The following is an 18484-nucleotide window of genomic DNA, read 5'->3' as shown; positions in this document are numbered from 1 at the left end:
ACCAAAGATCTCATCTGATATGTTGGTACAAAGCTCCAGGTTGGGAAGTTGATTTGGGTGTGACGGTCGCGTGTGTTGAGTCAACGCGTTGTTGACACGGCTACCCCTGCACCATTCCGTCTTCTGAATCAGTCCCTAATATTTTTTACGCCTGTCATTTTGCCATATATGGTCTAATTAAGTAGATGAAAAAGATGCTAGTAAGACAATGAAAAGAAATGTAAATTTTATTCCAACAATAAATCCCCTAGATGAACACTCTACGTAAAGCAGCTAGCACTGTTACCTATGAGCAGACTTACTACACTGCCAGCATATTAGCATGTTGTAATGTAAAAATGATTCATATATCTATTGACTAACTCGCACCGACAACTACCTGGGTACTTAGAACTACCACATGATCAACACAACCACCTAAAATTGAATCAAGCCAGCAACAAGAGAGCCCACAGCCATAGCAAAGATGGAAGTATAGTAAGAGACCGGGGCAGCAGAGACAAAACTAATAGAAGAAGCCGCCGCCGAAGCCGACGCGGACGAAGAAGCAATCAACGACGAGCTAGCCTTAGCCGAAGCGGAAGTCTTACTCGAAGCAAGAATCGAGCTCGAATTTGACGAGCTCAAGTTAGTCGAGGTAGTAGCATTCGTAGCCTTGATACTAGTATAGTCCCCAGTCTTATCGGTGTACTTGTACGCCGAGGCTGGGTTATAGTTGATGATGTCGACCGACTCAACGTACATGGTGAAGGGACTTTCTGTGTAATCTGTCTCGCCGCCGGCCCACGAGATCGTGCCCGCGGAATTATCCGGGTCGCCGCCGGCCCAGATGCCGATTCGGATGCGCATGGGTGTTTGCGGGTAGTTTGTGCCGTCGACGGCGTCGGCGTATTCGAGTGTGCGCACCACTTCCCCGTCAAGGAGCCACTCGATGCGCTCTGAGGTCCAGTCGATTGAGTAGGTATGGAAGGTTTCTTCTGGGGTTGAGACTGTTACGGTTGTACCGCGGTCGTAGGAGGTTGTGTTGCCCTTGCCGAAGTAGTTGGTTTGGATCTCGGTATCATAGGTGCTGATTTGTTCCTATTCTGTGTGTTAGATGTTGCTCTTGGGGGAAGGGGGCATGGCAGTTTGGTGGCTTGGATGCCGGTGGACTCACCCAGTCGATCTCGTCCAGGTCGTCCGATTCTAGGATCCAGGTGCTGATAATACCGGTGCCGTTCGCGGCTCGCATCTTCACGTCGACATGGCCGAAGAAGATGTAGAACTCACTTTCGATTGTTGGGGCGTCACCTTGCTCGGAGATTGAGAACTTGGCACCGAGATCGGTGCTGGTTACGGTGCCGGCGGTGGTGTTCCACCGACCTAGAGATCCGGAGGTAAAGTCGGTGCTCAGACGGTACTTGTTCAGACCGGTGTCTGCTGGACAAGTCTCTGGAAACGAGTCAGTGTGGTTTCCTAGTGAATGACATGAGATAGTCCATACTCTTCAGAGGGTTGCAGCTGGTGGTTGTCTGTGCAGCAACAGTAACAGCTAGGACAAGAGTAGCCCACTGGTAGTAACACTTGAAACCCATATTGAAGTCCTGTATAGCAATAGACTAGATGAATGAAGTAGTAGATGCACAGAACGATCGACAAGAATTGAGAACAGAAGGGCGAATCCCCAGGAATTATAACCAGTGGGTTTAACCTCGGCGAGCAAGCGAGAGCAACAGATATATAAACATGGGTCCGTTAGTTTTATTCTTAGGTGTGCGATATGTCCAACCTTGGATCATCACATTGACCGCGACGCAAATGCATCCAGCCACCGCATTGGGGGGTAACGATTGGCTCTGTGGGTAAAAGTCATAGTGGACCAGACTTTGAAGATATGTAAATGTGTAGTATACCCATAGATATGAGTTGTATACTAGGAATTAATTGGTGATCCGTCTGAAATAGGCCTGGATGGAGGATTACGGGGCAGCTTGCGTAGTTGGCCCCAAATGGGTGGGAACTAGCGGGAGGACTACGTACGCCCGGGAATAATTATTTCCCCCAACTCTGGCATATGGAGGGTCTTAGTCGATATTATTTCTATTCTGGATTATTTATTGTGTGGAATAGGATATAAATTATCTGATAGAACATTTCCAACCAGACTAACGTGTTGACGAATGGCATATAGACATTGACTTAGTCTGAATACAATGCTATCTTTCAAACAACTATGAAGGCCTGATAATAACTCTCTTTTGCGGGGCATTGACAGTGTCCTAATTGCGCAATGTCTGAGTTGCGTCCCCAAATTCTTTCCAGACATGGTTCAGAGGAGATTTGGCCACCAACATGGGTTGCGCCGCTCGTACGATTGATAAGGATGTTTTGAATGACACTCTCCTGCTGTCCCTTCTTCACTCTTAGCTACTTCCAAACTACACTGCAAGATGGCTCGCAATCGTAAAGCAGAAATGGTCAGCTAGTGTAGTTGGAAAAAGAAATGGTAAATTAAACTCAGACCTGACGGGAGCTTCATACGTGATTAGACCCCCAAAGCACAACATATTATTGCAGATATTTAATGTGTATTGGCAAAATGGACGAAGAACATTGTGACAATGTGACAATGGCCAGCCAGACATACCAACAACTAAGAAGGCCCATCGCGAAGCAGCAGGAAAGCCTCGTACTGCTTCCGAGTCATCTTCCGACACTTCTTACCCCAGTATATCATCGGAACAGTAGTCATAATGAAGCAGAAGCTCAAAACACCAATCGCAATGAAAACCTGCGCAAGACTCTGCGCATCCAACCAATTCTGGGCAGTGAATGTGAAAAGACAACCAATAGTGTTGTTGATGACAGATACACCGACCATGCCCTCCAGCACCATCTCCGGGTACGCATCCATGAGATACGCCATGCTAAGATCGCCCGCACAACCCCAGCCGAAACCAATAAATCCCAGGCCAAGATACGGCATATGCCAGTCCCAGCCTTTATCCGAGCCGATCCCGAATAGCATGAGGCCAGCAGGTCCGATGAACGCCACGGGAAGCAGGAGCCAGAGACGATGCTCAGCCTCGGAGACGCCTTTGTTTCGCTTGGCCATCCACATGACGAAGAAGTCGGAGAACCATCCACCGTAAATACAGCCCAAGACTGATCCGATCAGGGTCGGAACATTCATGATGCCTACTGCGGCATCGCTGTAGTTCCAGGGCTCTTCGTACCAATTGTCCGCTTCAACGGTGAGATAGAATGTTAACCAGGCGTCTTGGGCACCCCATTGAAGGCCCGAGTAGAGAACTGCTGGGAAGGTGAAGACGCGCAGTGTATGCAACAGGCGACGGCAATACTGCTTGAAGCCCGTGCCGACCAGGGTTGGCGATGGGGTGATCAGGGCGATGCGCTGGAAATATGTCTTTCCTTTCTCCTGGCGGCATTCTTCGTCGAGTTCACTGTCGGAGGGTGTCGGCTGCACGCTCGCAATCGGCTTGTCCTTTTTGTCTAGCGGGGGCTCATTCGACGTGGGGTCAACCTTGACCGGAGGCGCATCATGTCCGTGAATAGGGTTGTTCCGATCGAAGAATGTTTCCTCCAATGTGAAGTAAAAGATAAATATCAAGCCCCCGGATATGATGGCAGCAAGCCAGCCCACGTATCTCCACCCCAGAGGAGAGTCGACGATAAAGCTGGACACTAAGGGTCCCGTGAATGTACCTATACTCGTGGCAAGAACGTATAATCCCAGGACCAGGCCTCTTTGATGCTGAAAGAACAGATCAGAAAGAGAAAGCTGGGCAAGGGCCTCCGCGCAAGATTCGGAGGCGCCCACAAAAAGTTGGCTCCAGATGTTGTCCCCGACACTTTGTGTGCGGGCTAGCCCGATGGAGCCGATGACGGAAAATACCAGACAAATCAGATAGGAGATACGTCTTCCATATAAGAAAGGTGCCGGGCCGAGGAGCAATGTGGTATATCCAATTCCGACAAACAAAACGCCTGCGGCAATGTTGATCTCTTCCCATGTAATGCCCAGCTCGGCGTTCATCCCGTTCCCAGCGTTGCCGGCATCGTTGGCGGTTGCCGCGGTTAGGGCAACAAACACAAGGACCAGGAATGAATGCCAGTACCGTCTCCATGTACTCCAGTTCAGTGGATCATTTGGAGAAATGGTGGGCGAGGGAATTAATGTGATCTCTCCGTCAACGCAGATGCGCTCGGTGCCATTGAGTTGTAGGTCCTCTTCCATTTCTAAATTCAAAATCGGAATGTGATTAAAACCCGACCTGGCGAGCCAGTCATGCTGGAGACATTTTACTGAGAAAAGAGCTGTCAGCCTCTTGGGGAAAAAGGAAGAAAAGGGAAAATTGTGGACAGAATTTTCGATTTCAATGTGGGGCAGTCCTGCGGGAGATAAGCAATGGGCTAAGCATTTCCAAGGACGGGCCATAGAACTTAATAGTCCCCTTGCTTCTTTTATTGTATTCTCTTTCATGGACCAATTTAGATTATACAAATGTACCCTGGAGGATGGAAATGAGGAAATGACCAGCTGCGGCGCGCCCCAGTGGCTTGATATATCCCCAATCCCATCACCTCCCTCGTTGGTACTGCTCTGATCAAGCATCTGACGAGATAGTGTACTAGTAACGTTGTTAGAAATGCAGTAATGTGTGAGAACTGGGGATGCGGGATTTAGAAGAGGAAGCCTGTCTTATTTCCTACTCGATGGATTGATTTTAGGACACGGTCTAGTCCGAGTGTGGAATATAGACACTGACGACTATTGAGCATGTATGGGGTAAAAATAAACGCAAGCCATGACTTTTTGAACTGTATACTATAGAAGAATAAAGTTGGAATAGTCTAATCTCTACACGTCTGCTTGGCTTTTAACAACAAACCAAGATGGAGGGACATGTTGACTGCACCCAACTGGCCGGATTTGCTTCTCAAGGTTGCTCCTTCCTCGTCTGGAAAGGCTCACCTTTCGCAAGATCAATACTCCGGAGAGCTTTTCCAGAATATTTTATTCACTCGTTTGAAAGAGCTCCATTCTCATAAGACTCATATTTTTCTTGGCGATTTGAAGTCTTTGCTCCACAACACTAAGGCAAACTTGACTATCCTCACGCTGTTTGAGATAATATTGGACGATGACCATGACGATCCCCCACAAGCACCGCCACCCTCTTCGCCGTCCTTTTTACCACCTTCAGTCTTTATTCCACATCCAGTTACATTTTCCCCAGATTCAACCTCATATACTCCAAACTCACCAGCCTACTGTCCAGCCTTTCAACTACTTAACTACCACCTGGACCACGTTATTACCTTCAACACAGTATGCACCGTTTGCGAAGCGTGAGAACCTTCTTTAGAGGTGACTTTGGAATTTCTTAAGGGAGGATCTACCCCTTCAGCGATTTTCCATGCGAAGACTCGGTCACAAATTGGATCAGGTTTTTACCGAAAAGGCCGACGGCCCAATTGAACCGAGCGAGGGTGCTGTTTTTGATACTCAAATGACCGAGGTTTTGTTTCATCAATGGCTCGATCGATTAAGACCTGTGATATCGCCGGGTAGGCATATCACCTGTGATCTGAATTTGATATTGAAATAGTATAAATAACAAGATGACTGGGTCGAGGTTGTCAGACAGATGTGTGAAAAGCGAGCTCGATTGCTAAATTTTGTCGTGATCGACCGATCTGTCTATACGCGCCAAATCTCACTCCTGATTCGCGGGTTGATGCGGGTACATGCGGACAAGATGCGGGTCCGGTCAGATTTGGGAGGCCATGAATCCAAGGGGATCACGAGGGACCATCTTTGAGGAAGCTGACGATATTTATGAAACGGATAAATCGCAGTGCATAGCGCCCAGTAAGGAATTCAGTCCTATTGGCTTTTAGGATTCACCGCTGCTGTCGCCGCCTTTTTTGAAGTTTGCCCCGGGTGATCCAGCCCCACCCACGTGGCGAGCCGATTATGTATGTATCTTTAGTATGGCAGCTTCACACAAAAGGTACATGAACAACCGTCAAGACGTTTAAGAGAATAGTATGGTTCACCCAAACTTTATGTTATAATTCTATTTTCTTATTGCTGTGTCCATGTACCTTTTGTATGGAACTCCCATACTAAAGGTACCTAATCCTACAGCTGCTATCCGGTGAGAACATGCTATCCGGTGGCGTGCACCAGCACAGTACGTGTTGGGCACCTGGCATGTAGCAAGACAGCGGATACACAAGTTAGTTTAAGATGATATCATTGTAACACCACCACGATTCTTCTTTAATATCTTTTGATATGTTGTTCGAGACTATAAATGTCTGTTTAGAAACCCGCAAACCAATTCACAGTTCTTACGAACTACTTCGTGTAGACATATAATACGGGTCCATGTGACTAAAAATGCTTACCTAGATATTCCATTACTTATTAAGCTACTTATAAACTCGGAGCCTTGGAGCCTTGGAGGCTTCGCGCGTGAAAAATCATGCAGCCAATTTTCTGCTGGCAATAAAAGCCAATAAGACCAAGGTCGCCTGTGGTCGCTATCCACCACGATAGCACCCGAGACACCTAAACCCCCTCAATTTCTGTTCAACGTGGTCCTTGTTCTTGATCCTTGTTCACCCAGAGACTTCAACACTGAATGTCAACTTGTCAACTCAGAATGACCCAATCTTTTCACCTCTCCTCTCCCATCACGGGTATAAATCCCATAAAACCTAGTAATTGTTGCTCCGACCTGGTTGCGCTCGATGTGACTCAGAAGGAGTTGATCGAGGGAACACACGCAGCGAGGTCGGAGCGCAAGAAGGTGATTGTGGTGGGGGCTGGAGTTTCTGGTCTACATGCCGCAGCTGTCCTGCACCGGCACGGTTGTGAAGTTGTGATATTAGAAGCCCGCGATCGCATTGGTGGAAGAATTTTAACCACCCGAAAGGGTGAACATGTCCGAGATATTGGTAAGATAACGATACGAACCTGAAACAGAGGCTGGAACAGGGGGTGCAAAGGAGATGTGCTGATAGTCGAACAGGCGCGGCTTGGATGCATGAAACTTCCCAGAACAGTCTGGTGAAACTCATTCCCCATCTATCTATACCGTATTATTATGACGACGGTGTTCCTCTGTACTTTACCAGAGAAGGCCGGACTGGGTCCCAGTTCAAAGCTAAGAAGGTTGCAGACGAATTCGCTGATTACTGCGAGTGGTTCTACGAAACTAACCCGGAGGCTGAGGACCGTACTGTCCACGAATTCGCGAAAGAGTTCGTCCTCCAACACCAGTTAATCACTGAAGACGAGCGTGATTGGGCTCCACAGGCAGTTCGCGAGGTAGAACTGTGGATCGGGACGAGTACGGATCAAGCATCGTCCAAGCATCTCTCTTACTTCATTACCGAGCGTAATCTATATATGAAGGGTGGCTATGATCGTATCGTGAACTGGATTGCGAAGCCTCTACGAAGCGATAATACAAACATCATCAGACTGAACCACCACGTCGAAGACGTCGAGTGGGACGAAGACGGGACCGCGCCAGCTCGAATCCGGTACAAGGATGCTGCTGGAGAAATCGGGTTCATTGGAGGAGATGCAGTTATCATGACTAGCCCATTGGGAGTCTACCATCACAACCTCATCTCGTTCAGCCCGCCGTTGCCGAGCGACATCCAAGAGGGCATGTCGAAGTTCAGCTACGGCGCCTTGGGTAAAGTGTTTTTCGAGTTCGCCGAAGTCTTTTGGTCAAAAGAGAATGACCAGTTCGTCTTCTATCCATCTCCGCCAGACGAATCGGATATTTCGTCCGGGTCATCTGTACAGTCCAGCCCCAGCATAAACTCCCTCGGGGAGAATGATAATATCCTCAACTACGCCACCGTGACAATCAACCTATGGATCATGACTGGCAGCAAAGAGCTCTGCGTACAAATTGCCGAGCCTCTGACGCAACGCATCGAGAACATGCAAGATCCGAAGGAGATATATCTATTTTTTGAACCGCTTTTCAAACTATTCCGCACAGAACCCTACAAGGCCTTGCCCCGCCTGGTCAATGTTGAGACTACACATTGGACACAGGATCCGCTGGCTGGGTATGGGACCTATTCCGCCGACAAGGTTGGAGATGAGCCGCAGCTTCTGGTTGATGCGTTGGAAAACCACAAAGCCAGTCGCTTGCAGTTCGCTGGTGAGCATTGCACTGTTGCTGGTAATGGCTGCGTGCATGGTGCTTACAAGTCGGGTGAAACCGCTGCGACCAATCTGCTCGAGGGATTTGGGATTCCATACGATGGTGTCGATGCCATCAGTTTGAGATGAAGCATATCCTTAGGGTCCGAGGAGACTCGGGCTGAAGGATTTATTTGGTCGTATTTCGGTTATTTATTAGACGGGGTTCATTGGTGATTGCACTTGGAGATCTTGTGTATCTCGACTAATGTCATATAAACGTATAAAGTCGACAGCTTAATCATAATCAGCTGTCACCGGATGAGATTGAAGGGTGTTTGGATATAGTTTCACATCCGCACCTTCGACTGCTTTCCGAGACGACTATTTAATTGAAGCCGTTAAGTGTAATTATATGGGGACAGCGTACCTAAGGGGTCAAGCTGAAGAACCTGGGAGATGATGCGATGGGGTCATAGTTTTAGCCGTGGGGCTTTATTCTATACGAGAGGTGGATCGACACTCACTGAGGTTCACAAAGGCTTATGAAGAACAGCCTTTTGAGAATGTTCGGTATATAAGGTATTTATAGTCAAGAGAAATGCTTCGGAGCGAGCAATCCACAGTTCCGCTTTACCACTCACCTGTTACGTTAAAATGTGAGATATGAGTATTATGCTGAAATAGGGTACTACTACTACTACTACTACTGCTACTACTACTACTACTACTACTACTAGGTACCACGCATTGTTCGTTTCACTCCTTCTCAGAATATTCTGCATCCTCATCTGCTGAACTATGCTCTTTGTACAAGGTGGGAATTGGGCCATTTCCTCCTCAAGTTGCTGACGGAGCTCAGCTCCAGAAAGCCTTTCCTTTCATTAGGCGTGCAGGCTACATCAACGGAAACTTTGGCTCATATGGTAGGCGAACCGATATGCTTCAAGTTTTGGCACTAAAAACAATAATAGATCACTCGCTACTCTCGGTATAAGCTTACATGTTCGGGCATATTTCCGAAAGGTCGAGACTGTAATCCATTTCTATTTTGGTTTATATCCTCGTTGCTTACCAGCCTTATTGCAGTACAAGACTCTCACCATTGCAGAAGCGGCTCAAACACAACACTAATAGGGAAATTTAAAACGCGATACTTGCATGCATACGTCGATAGTCCCGGATCAAATCCAAATTTGACCAAGCGTGGCCCACTCTGGCCTCGAATGCTCCACAGCTGGGCAGCAGATGAGGACCCGGGGAGACGATAGATGCCCTATTTAAACCCCGCTGAAAAGTTTCTTTTTTTCTGATTTCTTTGTTTTACGCGAAAGCCGCGCTGTAAAGGTGGCCCAGTTTATCAGCCAACAATACAATGTGAATTGCAAATTAGCCCTTTCCAAGTAGCTGTGATTGTTCAACTATGCCTGGGGCCACGATCTGCGCAATAGAGGGGAGAATTAGTTACGTGAAAAAAAAGTACGAGCAATAATGACTTGTTATTCCTTAGCTTAAGTCTTTTCCTTCCCAAAGATTTTGTGTCACGCCACGGGGTTTTCAATGTCACCTTTTATAACGACCCGTGTTTGGAAGGACGATGGCAGTAATACCCCCATCGTGTCCAACCCAAATGTCTCAATCTACGGAGACGGCGAAATGAGCGACAATAGCGAAATAGAGAATGCGGCCGGTCAGCTCAAGGAGATTCACGAGTTCAGACAGGGCCTGCATCAGCGACACATTCAGATGATTGCTCTCGCCGGTACGGTGGGGACGGGTATTTTCCTCAGTTCGGGCCGTGCCATTGTGGAAGCTGGACCATTGGGCGCGTTCTTGGCATATACAATCATTGGTGCTACTGTTGCGAGTGTCGTCTACGGAGTTGGTGAGATGGGAGCCCTGGTACCTCTCAATGGTGGTGTTATTCGATACGCAGAGATCTTCTGTGACCCCGCGCTAGCGTTCGCCAATGGGTGGAACCAGATATACTCGTACTGTGTGTCGATTCCGTCGGAAATTGTCGCTGCGGCTGTTATCATTGAATTCTGGATCACGGTCAACAACGCAATATGGATCACTGTGCTTGGTCTTCTTATGCTTTCCACCGCGTTTGTTTTTGTTCGCGTGTATGGAGAGCTCGAATTTGGCTTTTCTATCCTCAAAATTATGCTCATTATCGGCGTAAACCTGATGGCTCTGGTGATTTCACCCTCCAGGTCGGGAACATGTCTACTTTGCGTGCTAATACTTTTTGATAGGTAATTACCTGCGGTGGAGCCCCGAATAAGTCGTCCATCGGATTTGCTTACTGGAAAGCACCCTACGGCCCCTTCGTCCAGTACTTGGGGGTGGGCGGGTCCCTTGGTCGATTTTTGGGATTCTGGAAAACCTTCGACAATGCGCTCTTCGCTTACTCTGGTATCGAAAACTTTACCCTCGCTGCGGCTGAGACTCGAAACCCTCGACACTCTATTCCTATGGCCGCTAGACGTATCTTCGTCCGCATTCTGCTCTTTTACGTGATCACCATCTTTATGATCGGCCTGATTGTTTCGTCTGCCGATAAAAGGCTCCTGGGCTCGTCGGGGACAGCCTCGCAGTCCCCTTTCGTTATCGCAGCGCGCCATGCGGGCATCAAGGTGGTTCCTTCGATCATCAACGCAGTTGTGCTCACATCAGCATGGTCCTCCGGGAACAGCAATATCTTGGGTGGCTCCAGAATCCTATACGGTATGGCAACCCAGGGTCATGCCCCCGCCGTCTTCACACGTATCAACCGCTTCGGTATCCCTTGGGTTGCTGTCGCGCTCTATGGCGTCTTCATGTCACTTGGATACATGAGTCTTTCCAGCTCGGCCAGCACGGTATTCACATGGCTACAGAACCTTGTCTCTATCTCGACTCTAGTGAACTTGATGTGCATCTGTATTGTCTATCTTAGATTCTACTACGGATGCAAGAAGCAGGGAATTGATCGCTTCAAGGAGCTCCCGTGGGCAGCACCTTTCCAGCCATACATAACTTGGATCTCGTTGTTCATTTATGTTGTCCTTTTCTTCACCGGAGGGTTTACGACATTTATGCGCGGTCATTGGAGCACTGCAACCTTTGTTTCGACTTATTTCAACCTGCCATTCATCGTCATTGTATATTTTGCCTACAAGTTCTGGGCAAAAACAAAGATCATCCCGCTGGCAGAAATTCCCATTCGGCCTTTCATCGAAAGCTGGCACAAAAATCCCGAGCCAGAGCCTAAGCCGAAGCGTGGCCTCAGCAAACTTAATATTTTGTGGTCATAATTTGTACCGTGTACAGTTCAACCCGACGCTGAACCGGTCCGGTCAGCGAGAGTGCGTTTAGACCGGACACCGGCCTGTCCGGTTTTAGGGCTTAGATGACGTGCCCGCTTTCATGCATCGAAAACCGTGGCATTGTGCTTGCTGCCATTAAATAAAAGTTTCCTTTGCTTCATTACATTTGGGAATACTGGAAATTAAGAAATCATGGAAGTAGAAATGTATATATAGGAATAAAAAACCGACTCATTTAGTACATGCTATGCCGATACAAAAAGATATCCACTTATGAGTCAATCGGGGTCCGAGACTGGGTTAGCGCTACCATAAAACCCTCCCATTTTCTTTACAATCTTCTTCAAGATACCGAGAACAAAATATACCTTCATCATGAGCCTACCCTAACCACCCGTCTCCGTGACCGTTCCATCACCAGGGCATTCAATTGAAAGCGACCGACACCTTCTTCGGCCAATTACCGACGCCGATGCCGGCGCACTGTTCGCCATTCGGTCCCGGCCCGAAGTGGCAGAAATGAAGTTACGTAGTACGCCGATCAACGCTTGTCGATCTCACCATGCTAACTATACAAGCCACCCTAAAACACCATTCAAATCAATAGAAGAAACCCATGCATAGATGGCAACTAAGGTTTTCACAAGTGGTCCATCCGATATCATCGGACGTTCATTTAACTATGCAATTGTGGACAAGTCAATCCCCGAAACAGAAGAGCGAGTCGTTGGGTCTCTCAGCATCAATCAAGTAGATCCCTTCCGGAGATTGGATACGCAGTGCATCCATCGCCACGTCGAACAGTTGACACTGGAGATGTTAGTCCGGCAGAGCCCGAGAAAGCTTTTTGCTCTTTGCGAAAAGAGGAATGCTGGGAGTTTCAGTGTGCTAGAAAAGTGTGGCTTCAAGATCGTGGGTGATTTCCAAGAAGAGGGAATTGACCTTTTTATTTTTGCGTTGGAGCGGCCATGAAATCGAGAATATTACTGAGTGCTAGAACCAGTCAAGTCGGGGTCGTCGAAGAAAGACATATCCGTTTCCAGGGATATTCCTGAGTTAAATAATTTGGCTGAAAAATAATTGCCGCTTTCCAAAAGAGCAGACATTGGTCAAATATGTACACACGGCGTATCCAATAATTAGATCGCCCTCTCGCAATGATTATAATATATGGGTAGTAAATAAGTGTGCTCACTGGCTCGCTTTCGCTGCTTCCAGGATCACATCAGCTGCCTTCTCGCCCACCAAGAACGTGGAAAGAGCAGTGAACGTTCCAGGAATACGGGGATACACAGAGGCATCCACAACACGAAGGCCCGAGACTCCACGGACTTGGAAGTCCGAATCCAAAACAGCCATAGGATCATCATCGGTTCCAATAGGGCAAGTGCAAGAAGCATGGTGACCCCAAGCCGTATCCTTGATGTAATCGTGGATCTCCTGATCAGTTTGGACATCATCACCAGGGAGCACTTCAGCTACATCAACCACCTGACGGTCGAAGGCGCCACGCGCAACACCAATAGCCTCAGTAATAGCCTCCAAATCCTTTTCATAGTCACCAGAGCCAGTGTCAAAGTAGTTGAAAGTAATGTCGGGCATATCGAGCGGATCAGCAGAGCGGAGCATCACAGTCCCAGCTGTGTTACGAGGGTGGGCTTTCAGAAGCGCCCAGGTAAACCAGTCATGGCGCTCGGTGATATTGACACCGTATCCAGGGAAATATCCACGGGAGTTGATAGGTCCGCCGAACACAAACACATCGAAGCTGTCATCTGCAGTCACGGAGCTCTTATACAACATAGCAGCCCCGAATCCATTAGACGAGTAAATGCCGTGGTTACCGAGGACTGGGTTATTCCAACGGTCCAGACAGGGATCATCACCATGATTGAACGTGCATCCATCAAGGGCGGTGAAGTTCTTCGGGACATGACCTTGTACCGCAACCTCGTAATGGTCTTGCAGGTTCGTTCCAACACCGGGAAGGTTAGAGATAACCTTGATTCCAAACTTCTGCAGCTCCTCTCCTGGTCCAATACCACTGAGCTTCAGAATCTGGGGCGAGTTGTATACACCGCCGGAGACAATCACCTCGCGCGAAGCTGTCGCTGATCCTGGTGTTCCCTTGCCGGCGGTCTTGGAGCGGGGACTGGCGCTATACAGATACTTGCCGTCTAGAAATTCGACGCCCGTAGCGCGCGGAGGGGTGCTTTCGTCAAAGGTGACCTTGGTCACATGGCAGTTCATACGGATGTCGAGAGGGAACTTCTTAGACCCGTCGGCATTCTTTGCATCCCTAACGGCAGTCACAAACTCGCGAGGTCCGTTACGAGAGCTTCCATCCGATGATATCGGAACTTGATAGTATCCCGGTGTGGTATCGCGGTGGACTCCGGCCGAGTTTGCGTCTCCAGCGAGTAGGGTACCGAGATTGAAAACTGTATTCGTCACATTGCCTAGCGAAAATGCTCCGCCAAGTAGCAAGCTGAGAAGTTGGGGATCTTTCAGAACGATATCTAGTGGTGCGGTCTCGGTGCTTAACCAACCATCGTAACCGTGGCCCTTAAGCAACGGCAGAAGATAGCGATTATTCTCTATACGCTCCATGTACTTGCGCATGTTGTCGGGTGACCACGACGCATCTCCGGTGAGTGTGGCAAGGTAGTCGAAGTCGGAGTCGTGTGGGTAGACGGTAACCAGGGCGTTGTGCGCCGTACAACCACCAAGGGTTCCGGTACGGGGATAAAGTGTGCCCTTCATTGTGGAACCGGCAGGTGGGTTCAAGCCAGTATACTCCTGGCCATCGGGAGTCTCGTACGTTGTCTTGAAGTCGAGTTTTTGCCGAGACTCATCGGCGTAGTGCTTGACGTAAAAGTTCCATGCCAGAGCTTCATCCTCGGAAGCTGCCGCGGAGAAAGCGGGAACGGTATAGTTCACATTCGCTCCCTGGTCATCCCCAGCTTCGATAAGAAGGGTGTTGTGACCTGCCAAGGCCAGTCGCGCTGCTAAAGGACCACCTCCTGCCCCAGAGCCGACCACGATGTACTCATAGCCTGATAGCTCAATGGCCTTGACGATGGCAGAAAACGCCGCCACGCCGAGAAGGCGACCAAAACGCATGACAAATGTAGTGCTATGAGGCGACCACGGAAGTCAAATGGGCTGAAAGTGGTCGACCAAAACGCCGGGTCTCATTGTCTTTATATCCGTCCCGTGCTTAGCACTGGGCGGTATATTAACTCAATGCCATGTCATTTTCTGTTGGTAAAGCCCAAGTCAATAGTCAAGCGAGATTGAGTTTTTGGCGATCTAATGCAAGCCTCGCATATCCTATTGGCAGCGACTGGCTCTAACCCCACTGTAAAGACCCCACGTAGGCGTCGATGTTCGCGGGGTGCTGGCATCCTCACGATGATCACACTGCGCTCGTCAGCCTCCAAGCAATGACAGATCAGCGGGTGTCATTAAACGGCTTTTGCGGGATGGAGAAAGTCGGATTGACATGATCACCGAGTGTTATTGTCAGGGACTGCAACAGCAAACACCAGGGAAGGTGGAGTCACACGACAATCCCATTCTCTCATAACAACACTTTATCATTTTGACCTATGCCGCTAACATAGAATGCAAAGAATACTCCGTACTGTTTGGATGTAATATTATTGAAGGCTACGTCAATATTTCAAAGATGGCTGGGACAGTCAATGTGGCGTGAGGTTCCACTATAGGGGCTTATATTTAATGGGGGAAAAGGAACTGGAGATCATGGGGTACAACATATATAACTATAAGACATACCTCGGCTGTCCTTTTCTCCCTCTTTCGACATCTTTGCATATTGTGGCTAACCACTACAATCAAAGTCACTATCGAAGCCATTGCCATCCTGTTATAAATTCCCCGTGCGGACTTCATCTGAAAAGGTGCCTATTCGCCGTCCTATCAAGAATTTGATGTGCTCCTGTGATATTGCCTTATACCATTTACTCTGACGGGTATGCTCCGTATGCTTACCCGGATTGCACTCGACAAAACTACTGCAGTGCTTCATGAAGCCGGGGTCCAAGGCCGAAATTAGGATCGACACTTTAGCAATCCCATTTCCCATCATAATATAAGCAATTATTTATCCCTGCTTAGGTACGGAGTGGACCATGTGGTACTTCGGTTCGAAATGCGGGGAACCCGAGAAAGGGATACCGTCGTGGAGCGTTCATGTTGAACATTTCAGGGTTTCATAGTCATTGGGCTTATAGTCATTCTAGTAGAGGATACAGGTCCCACCGACATCAGGGAGGGGATCCACCGACAACCCGCCAAGCGGGGCGGCCACACTTGGCACAGCCAGTACCAGCCAGAACAGCCCCGCCTCACCTCGCTAAGAATCACAGGCAAGCAAGCCCACTAGAACCGAAAGTGGTCGCATGTCCCGAGCATCCTTATTCCGCCATCGGGTCCGCGTGCGGTTACACAATGTATTGTATGTCCTGATCAGGGAGCCCCATTGAAGAGCGAATCTCTCGAAGCCTGTATCCCACCGACACTTCGACGACAAATGGTGGATATTGGAGGGAAGACTCCGCGGGAGATCTAGGGGCTTTTTATCAGGACAAGACCACGCCCAGCCACCGGTTCAACCCACCGTTACTGTTTAATTGCGTGAAGATAAGCGACAACCTCTTGACTCAAGATGTTGTCACGGCAAAGTTGATCGACAGACTCAAGAATCCATGTCTGGCAATCCCTCTGAATGACTTTCCGACCTGGTTTGATCTAGAACATCCGGATTAGCTTACGTATCTTAGTGAAGAAATAGAGCTCTATGCACGGATTTTCCTAGGGCCAGGCACATCCATGGCATGCATTCGAGGGTCCTGGTTAGGGATACAGCTGTATTAGACTTACCCCGTCACTGACTGTGTTGAGACTTTTCCCTGGAGCTTTGATTTGGTAAACACTGCTCTCGAAGGGACAGACAGGCGAGTGGTCGACCTCGTATTTTCCGTTGTTAAGCATAGCTTTCTCGTCAAAGTACTCCGCGTCAACCCATTGCAGTGGGACCCTTGTTGAAGGGATGTCGTCGGTTGTTTGCAGGTTTTCACTCCGCTTAATTTCGAACTCAAAGCCACTTCTCACGTTGCCGGTCGCGTGTATCTTTACACCGACATGAGGGTCCGCGTGCGACTGAACGAAGTATGCCCAGTGATCTTTGAAGGGCGACCCGTTCCAGATCAGCAACTCGACCAGGAAAGCCCCAGTGGGGCCTGTCAGCGATACCGCCGGCTTGGGGTGAGATATGGAAGTATTCATAGCGGGGCGGAGAAGCGGAGAAGAACGGACTTGAGGGAAGAAAACAAGATGGAAGAAAGCGATGATCTGAAGGTTCAGTTTTTTACGTATGTAGTCAATGTCCTTCGATAAAACAGTACCCCGTGGTTGCCTGCTTCTTGCCTTGAGTATCAGGCCTCAACTTTATTCCATTTCCTTCCTTCCTACATCGAACTTCACGTCGGATGAGACTGCGAAAGTTCCCATTCTTCTAAAAAGTCCTGTTTGTCATTACCTCTCCTTCACACACCATCCATCTTCAACATCATACATACACCGAGTCCAGTTCCTTCAAGGGAGACCAACCCCATCATTATCCAAGCTAACAGAGCTTCGATAAACAAGGTTTCTAGCTAAACGTATACACCGATTCAACCGTCCACCCTCATCGCGACAGTGCCATCTTGGGATCGTTGAAAAAACCACAAAGCAAACGTCCCGAAATCGGAGTTTGAACCAAGGACGGCCCATGAAATCTCAGAGCCAAGAATCTTCCTTTCTGCTCTTGGGAACGCAATCGTGGCCATTTTCTGCCATTTTCATAGTCGTTTATCCACGGGCCCGGGGCAAGGACCTGATGACTATCGAGTACGAAAACGAATAAATAACAGCAGACAAAAGGACGCACAGGTGCTCCAGTCTCTATAAATGCCGGCATGCAGTTATACCAAAAGCAATGATGGCCAGAAAATGATTGCTGGGTAGATGACCCGTTCGGTGAGATATGTCAACAAAGGCAAGGGACCTCCCACGCAAGGCGAGCCACGCACGCAGTGATTGTGACCAATGATATACTAGGCTTATACATGACACATGGCCCGGGTCACCACAATAAGTTGGTGTTGTCATTTGAATCTTTGACCTCAATCCTGGTTACTCTACACTCCGCGAGTATCTACATTTACCCTGCGGAGATCGCGAACTGGTCAAATCCATTTATTGAGTAGGTTCGGGTTTGTATGGGGCGAGATACTTTCCATTTCCAAGTACCGGGATTATGTATTTTTCTCTGGGAATTTCAGGCAGCTGTCCATGATGTATGGGGACACAATATGAGAAAGATCTAGAGATTTCCATTGCCTGTGAAAGGGAAGAAGTGGGGGCGGGAATACTGCCATGGAAGTGGAATCTTGAGATTCGGCTATGACTGGCCAAAATTTATCAAACCAGTCAGAATCAGTCTTGTGTGGAGCTCTAGTTGGACACACAGCTTCCAAGGAGGCTATGCATGCATGGTACATGTAGCCTTACAGGTCGTACCCACATGTCGCAAACCTGAGCTGTGAGCCAGGTCACAAGCTAAGAAAACTAAAATAGTTTCCTCTTTCCCCCATTCTACTGCTCGATCGAAAAACTCCAGAACCACTCCGGGATAATGAACAGCGATAAGTGTGGTCACAGCAGATCTGAAAGCCGCGTACACCCGGTGCGGCTCAAGAGATTGATAGCCTCATGGATTAGGCATCGACCCACATTATCAGGATGCGTGATATTCGTCTGCGCAATTATAACGATTATAAAATTCGGTCATTTGAATGAAATTTGGGATACAAGTACGAAATTACATTATCAAATTGAGACTCCATGCTGATATCAGTAGAACAATCAGCAGAAAAGGCAGAGAAGTCCGCAGCGCTATCTGAACTTGTTAATAAAACCCAAA

General features: G+C 48.4%; 7 protein-coding genes across 7 annotated transcripts; 3 read left to right on the top strand and 4 right to left on the bottom strand.

The window, feature by feature from the left end:
• Positions 1–417: 417 nt before the first annotated feature.
• On the bottom strand, positions 418–1574 carry N7489_008623 (glycoside hydrolase family 16 protein; the record flags this gene model as incomplete). The annotated part of the gene is made up of 3 exons (XM_056714373.1): positions 418–1080; positions 1157–1431; positions 1484–1574. The coding sequence occupies 3 exons, from the start codon at positions 1572–1574 to the stop codon at positions 418–420; spliced, it is 1029 nt and encodes a 342-aa protein (XP_056561995.1).
• A 1058-nt stretch (positions 1575–2632) lies between these two features.
• On the bottom strand, positions 2633–4237 carry N7489_008622 (uncharacterized protein; the record flags this gene model as incomplete). The annotated part of the gene is made up of 1 exon (XM_056714372.1): positions 2633–4237. One exon carries the CDS (start codon positions 4235–4237, stop codon positions 2633–2635), a length of 1605 nt encoding a protein of 534 aa, XP_056561994.1.
• A 2437-nt stretch (positions 4238–6674) lies between these two features.
• On the top strand, positions 6675–8329 carry N7489_008621 (flavin monoamine oxidase family protein; the record flags this gene model as incomplete). The annotated part of the gene is made up of 2 exons (XM_056714371.1): positions 6675–6969; positions 7044–8329. 2 exons carry the CDS (start codon positions 6675–6677, stop codon positions 8327–8329), a joined length of 1581 nt encoding a protein of 526 aa, XP_056561993.1.
• Positions 8330–9739: 1410 nt separating this feature from the next.
• N7489_008620 (aromatic amino acid and leucine permease) lies at positions 9740–11478 on the top strand (the record flags this gene model as incomplete). Its single annotated transcript, XM_056714370.1, has 2 exons — positions 9740–10378; positions 10438–11478. 2 exons carry the CDS (start codon positions 9740–9742, stop codon positions 11476–11478), a joined length of 1680 nt encoding a protein of 559 aa, XP_056561992.1.
• A 254-nt stretch (positions 11479–11732) lies between these two features.
• N7489_008619 (N-acetyltransferase GNAT family) lies at positions 11733–12114 on the top strand (the record flags this gene model as incomplete). Its single annotated transcript, XM_056714369.1, is given in 2 exon segments — positions 11733–11898; positions 11912–12114. The coding sequence occupies 2 exon segments, from the start codon at positions 11733–11735 to the stop codon at positions 12112–12114; spliced, it is 369 nt and encodes a 122-aa protein (XP_056561991.1).
• Positions 12115–12681: 567 nt separating this feature from the next.
• Positions 12682–14613, bottom strand: N7489_008618 (GMC family oxidoreductase; the record flags this gene model as incomplete). Its single annotated transcript, XM_056714368.1, has 1 exon — positions 12682–14613. One exon carries the CDS (start codon positions 14611–14613, stop codon positions 12682–12684), a length of 1932 nt encoding a protein of 643 aa, XP_056561990.1.
• A 1524-nt stretch (positions 14614–16137) lies between these two features.
• N7489_008617 (uncharacterized protein) lies at positions 16138–16803 on the bottom strand (the record flags this gene model as incomplete). Its single annotated transcript, XM_056714367.1, has 2 exons — positions 16138–16266; positions 16399–16803. The coding sequence occupies 2 exons, from the start codon at positions 16801–16803 to the stop codon at positions 16138–16140; spliced, it is 534 nt and encodes a 177-aa protein (XP_056561989.1).
• Positions 16804–18484: the final 1681 nt, after the last annotated feature.

The sequence above is a fragment of the Penicillium chrysogenum genome (genome assembly GCF_028827035.1).
Source record: "Penicillium chrysogenum strain IBT 35668 chromosome Unknown utg000005l_segment0_segment0, whole genome shotgun sequence".
In the NCBI taxonomy this organism is placed as follows: Eukaryota; Fungi; Ascomycota; class Eurotiomycetes; order Eurotiales; family Aspergillaceae; genus Penicillium; species Penicillium chrysogenum.
Note: the sequence above shows the minus strand (reverse complement) of the source record. Positions and strands in the feature narration are given on the sequence as shown.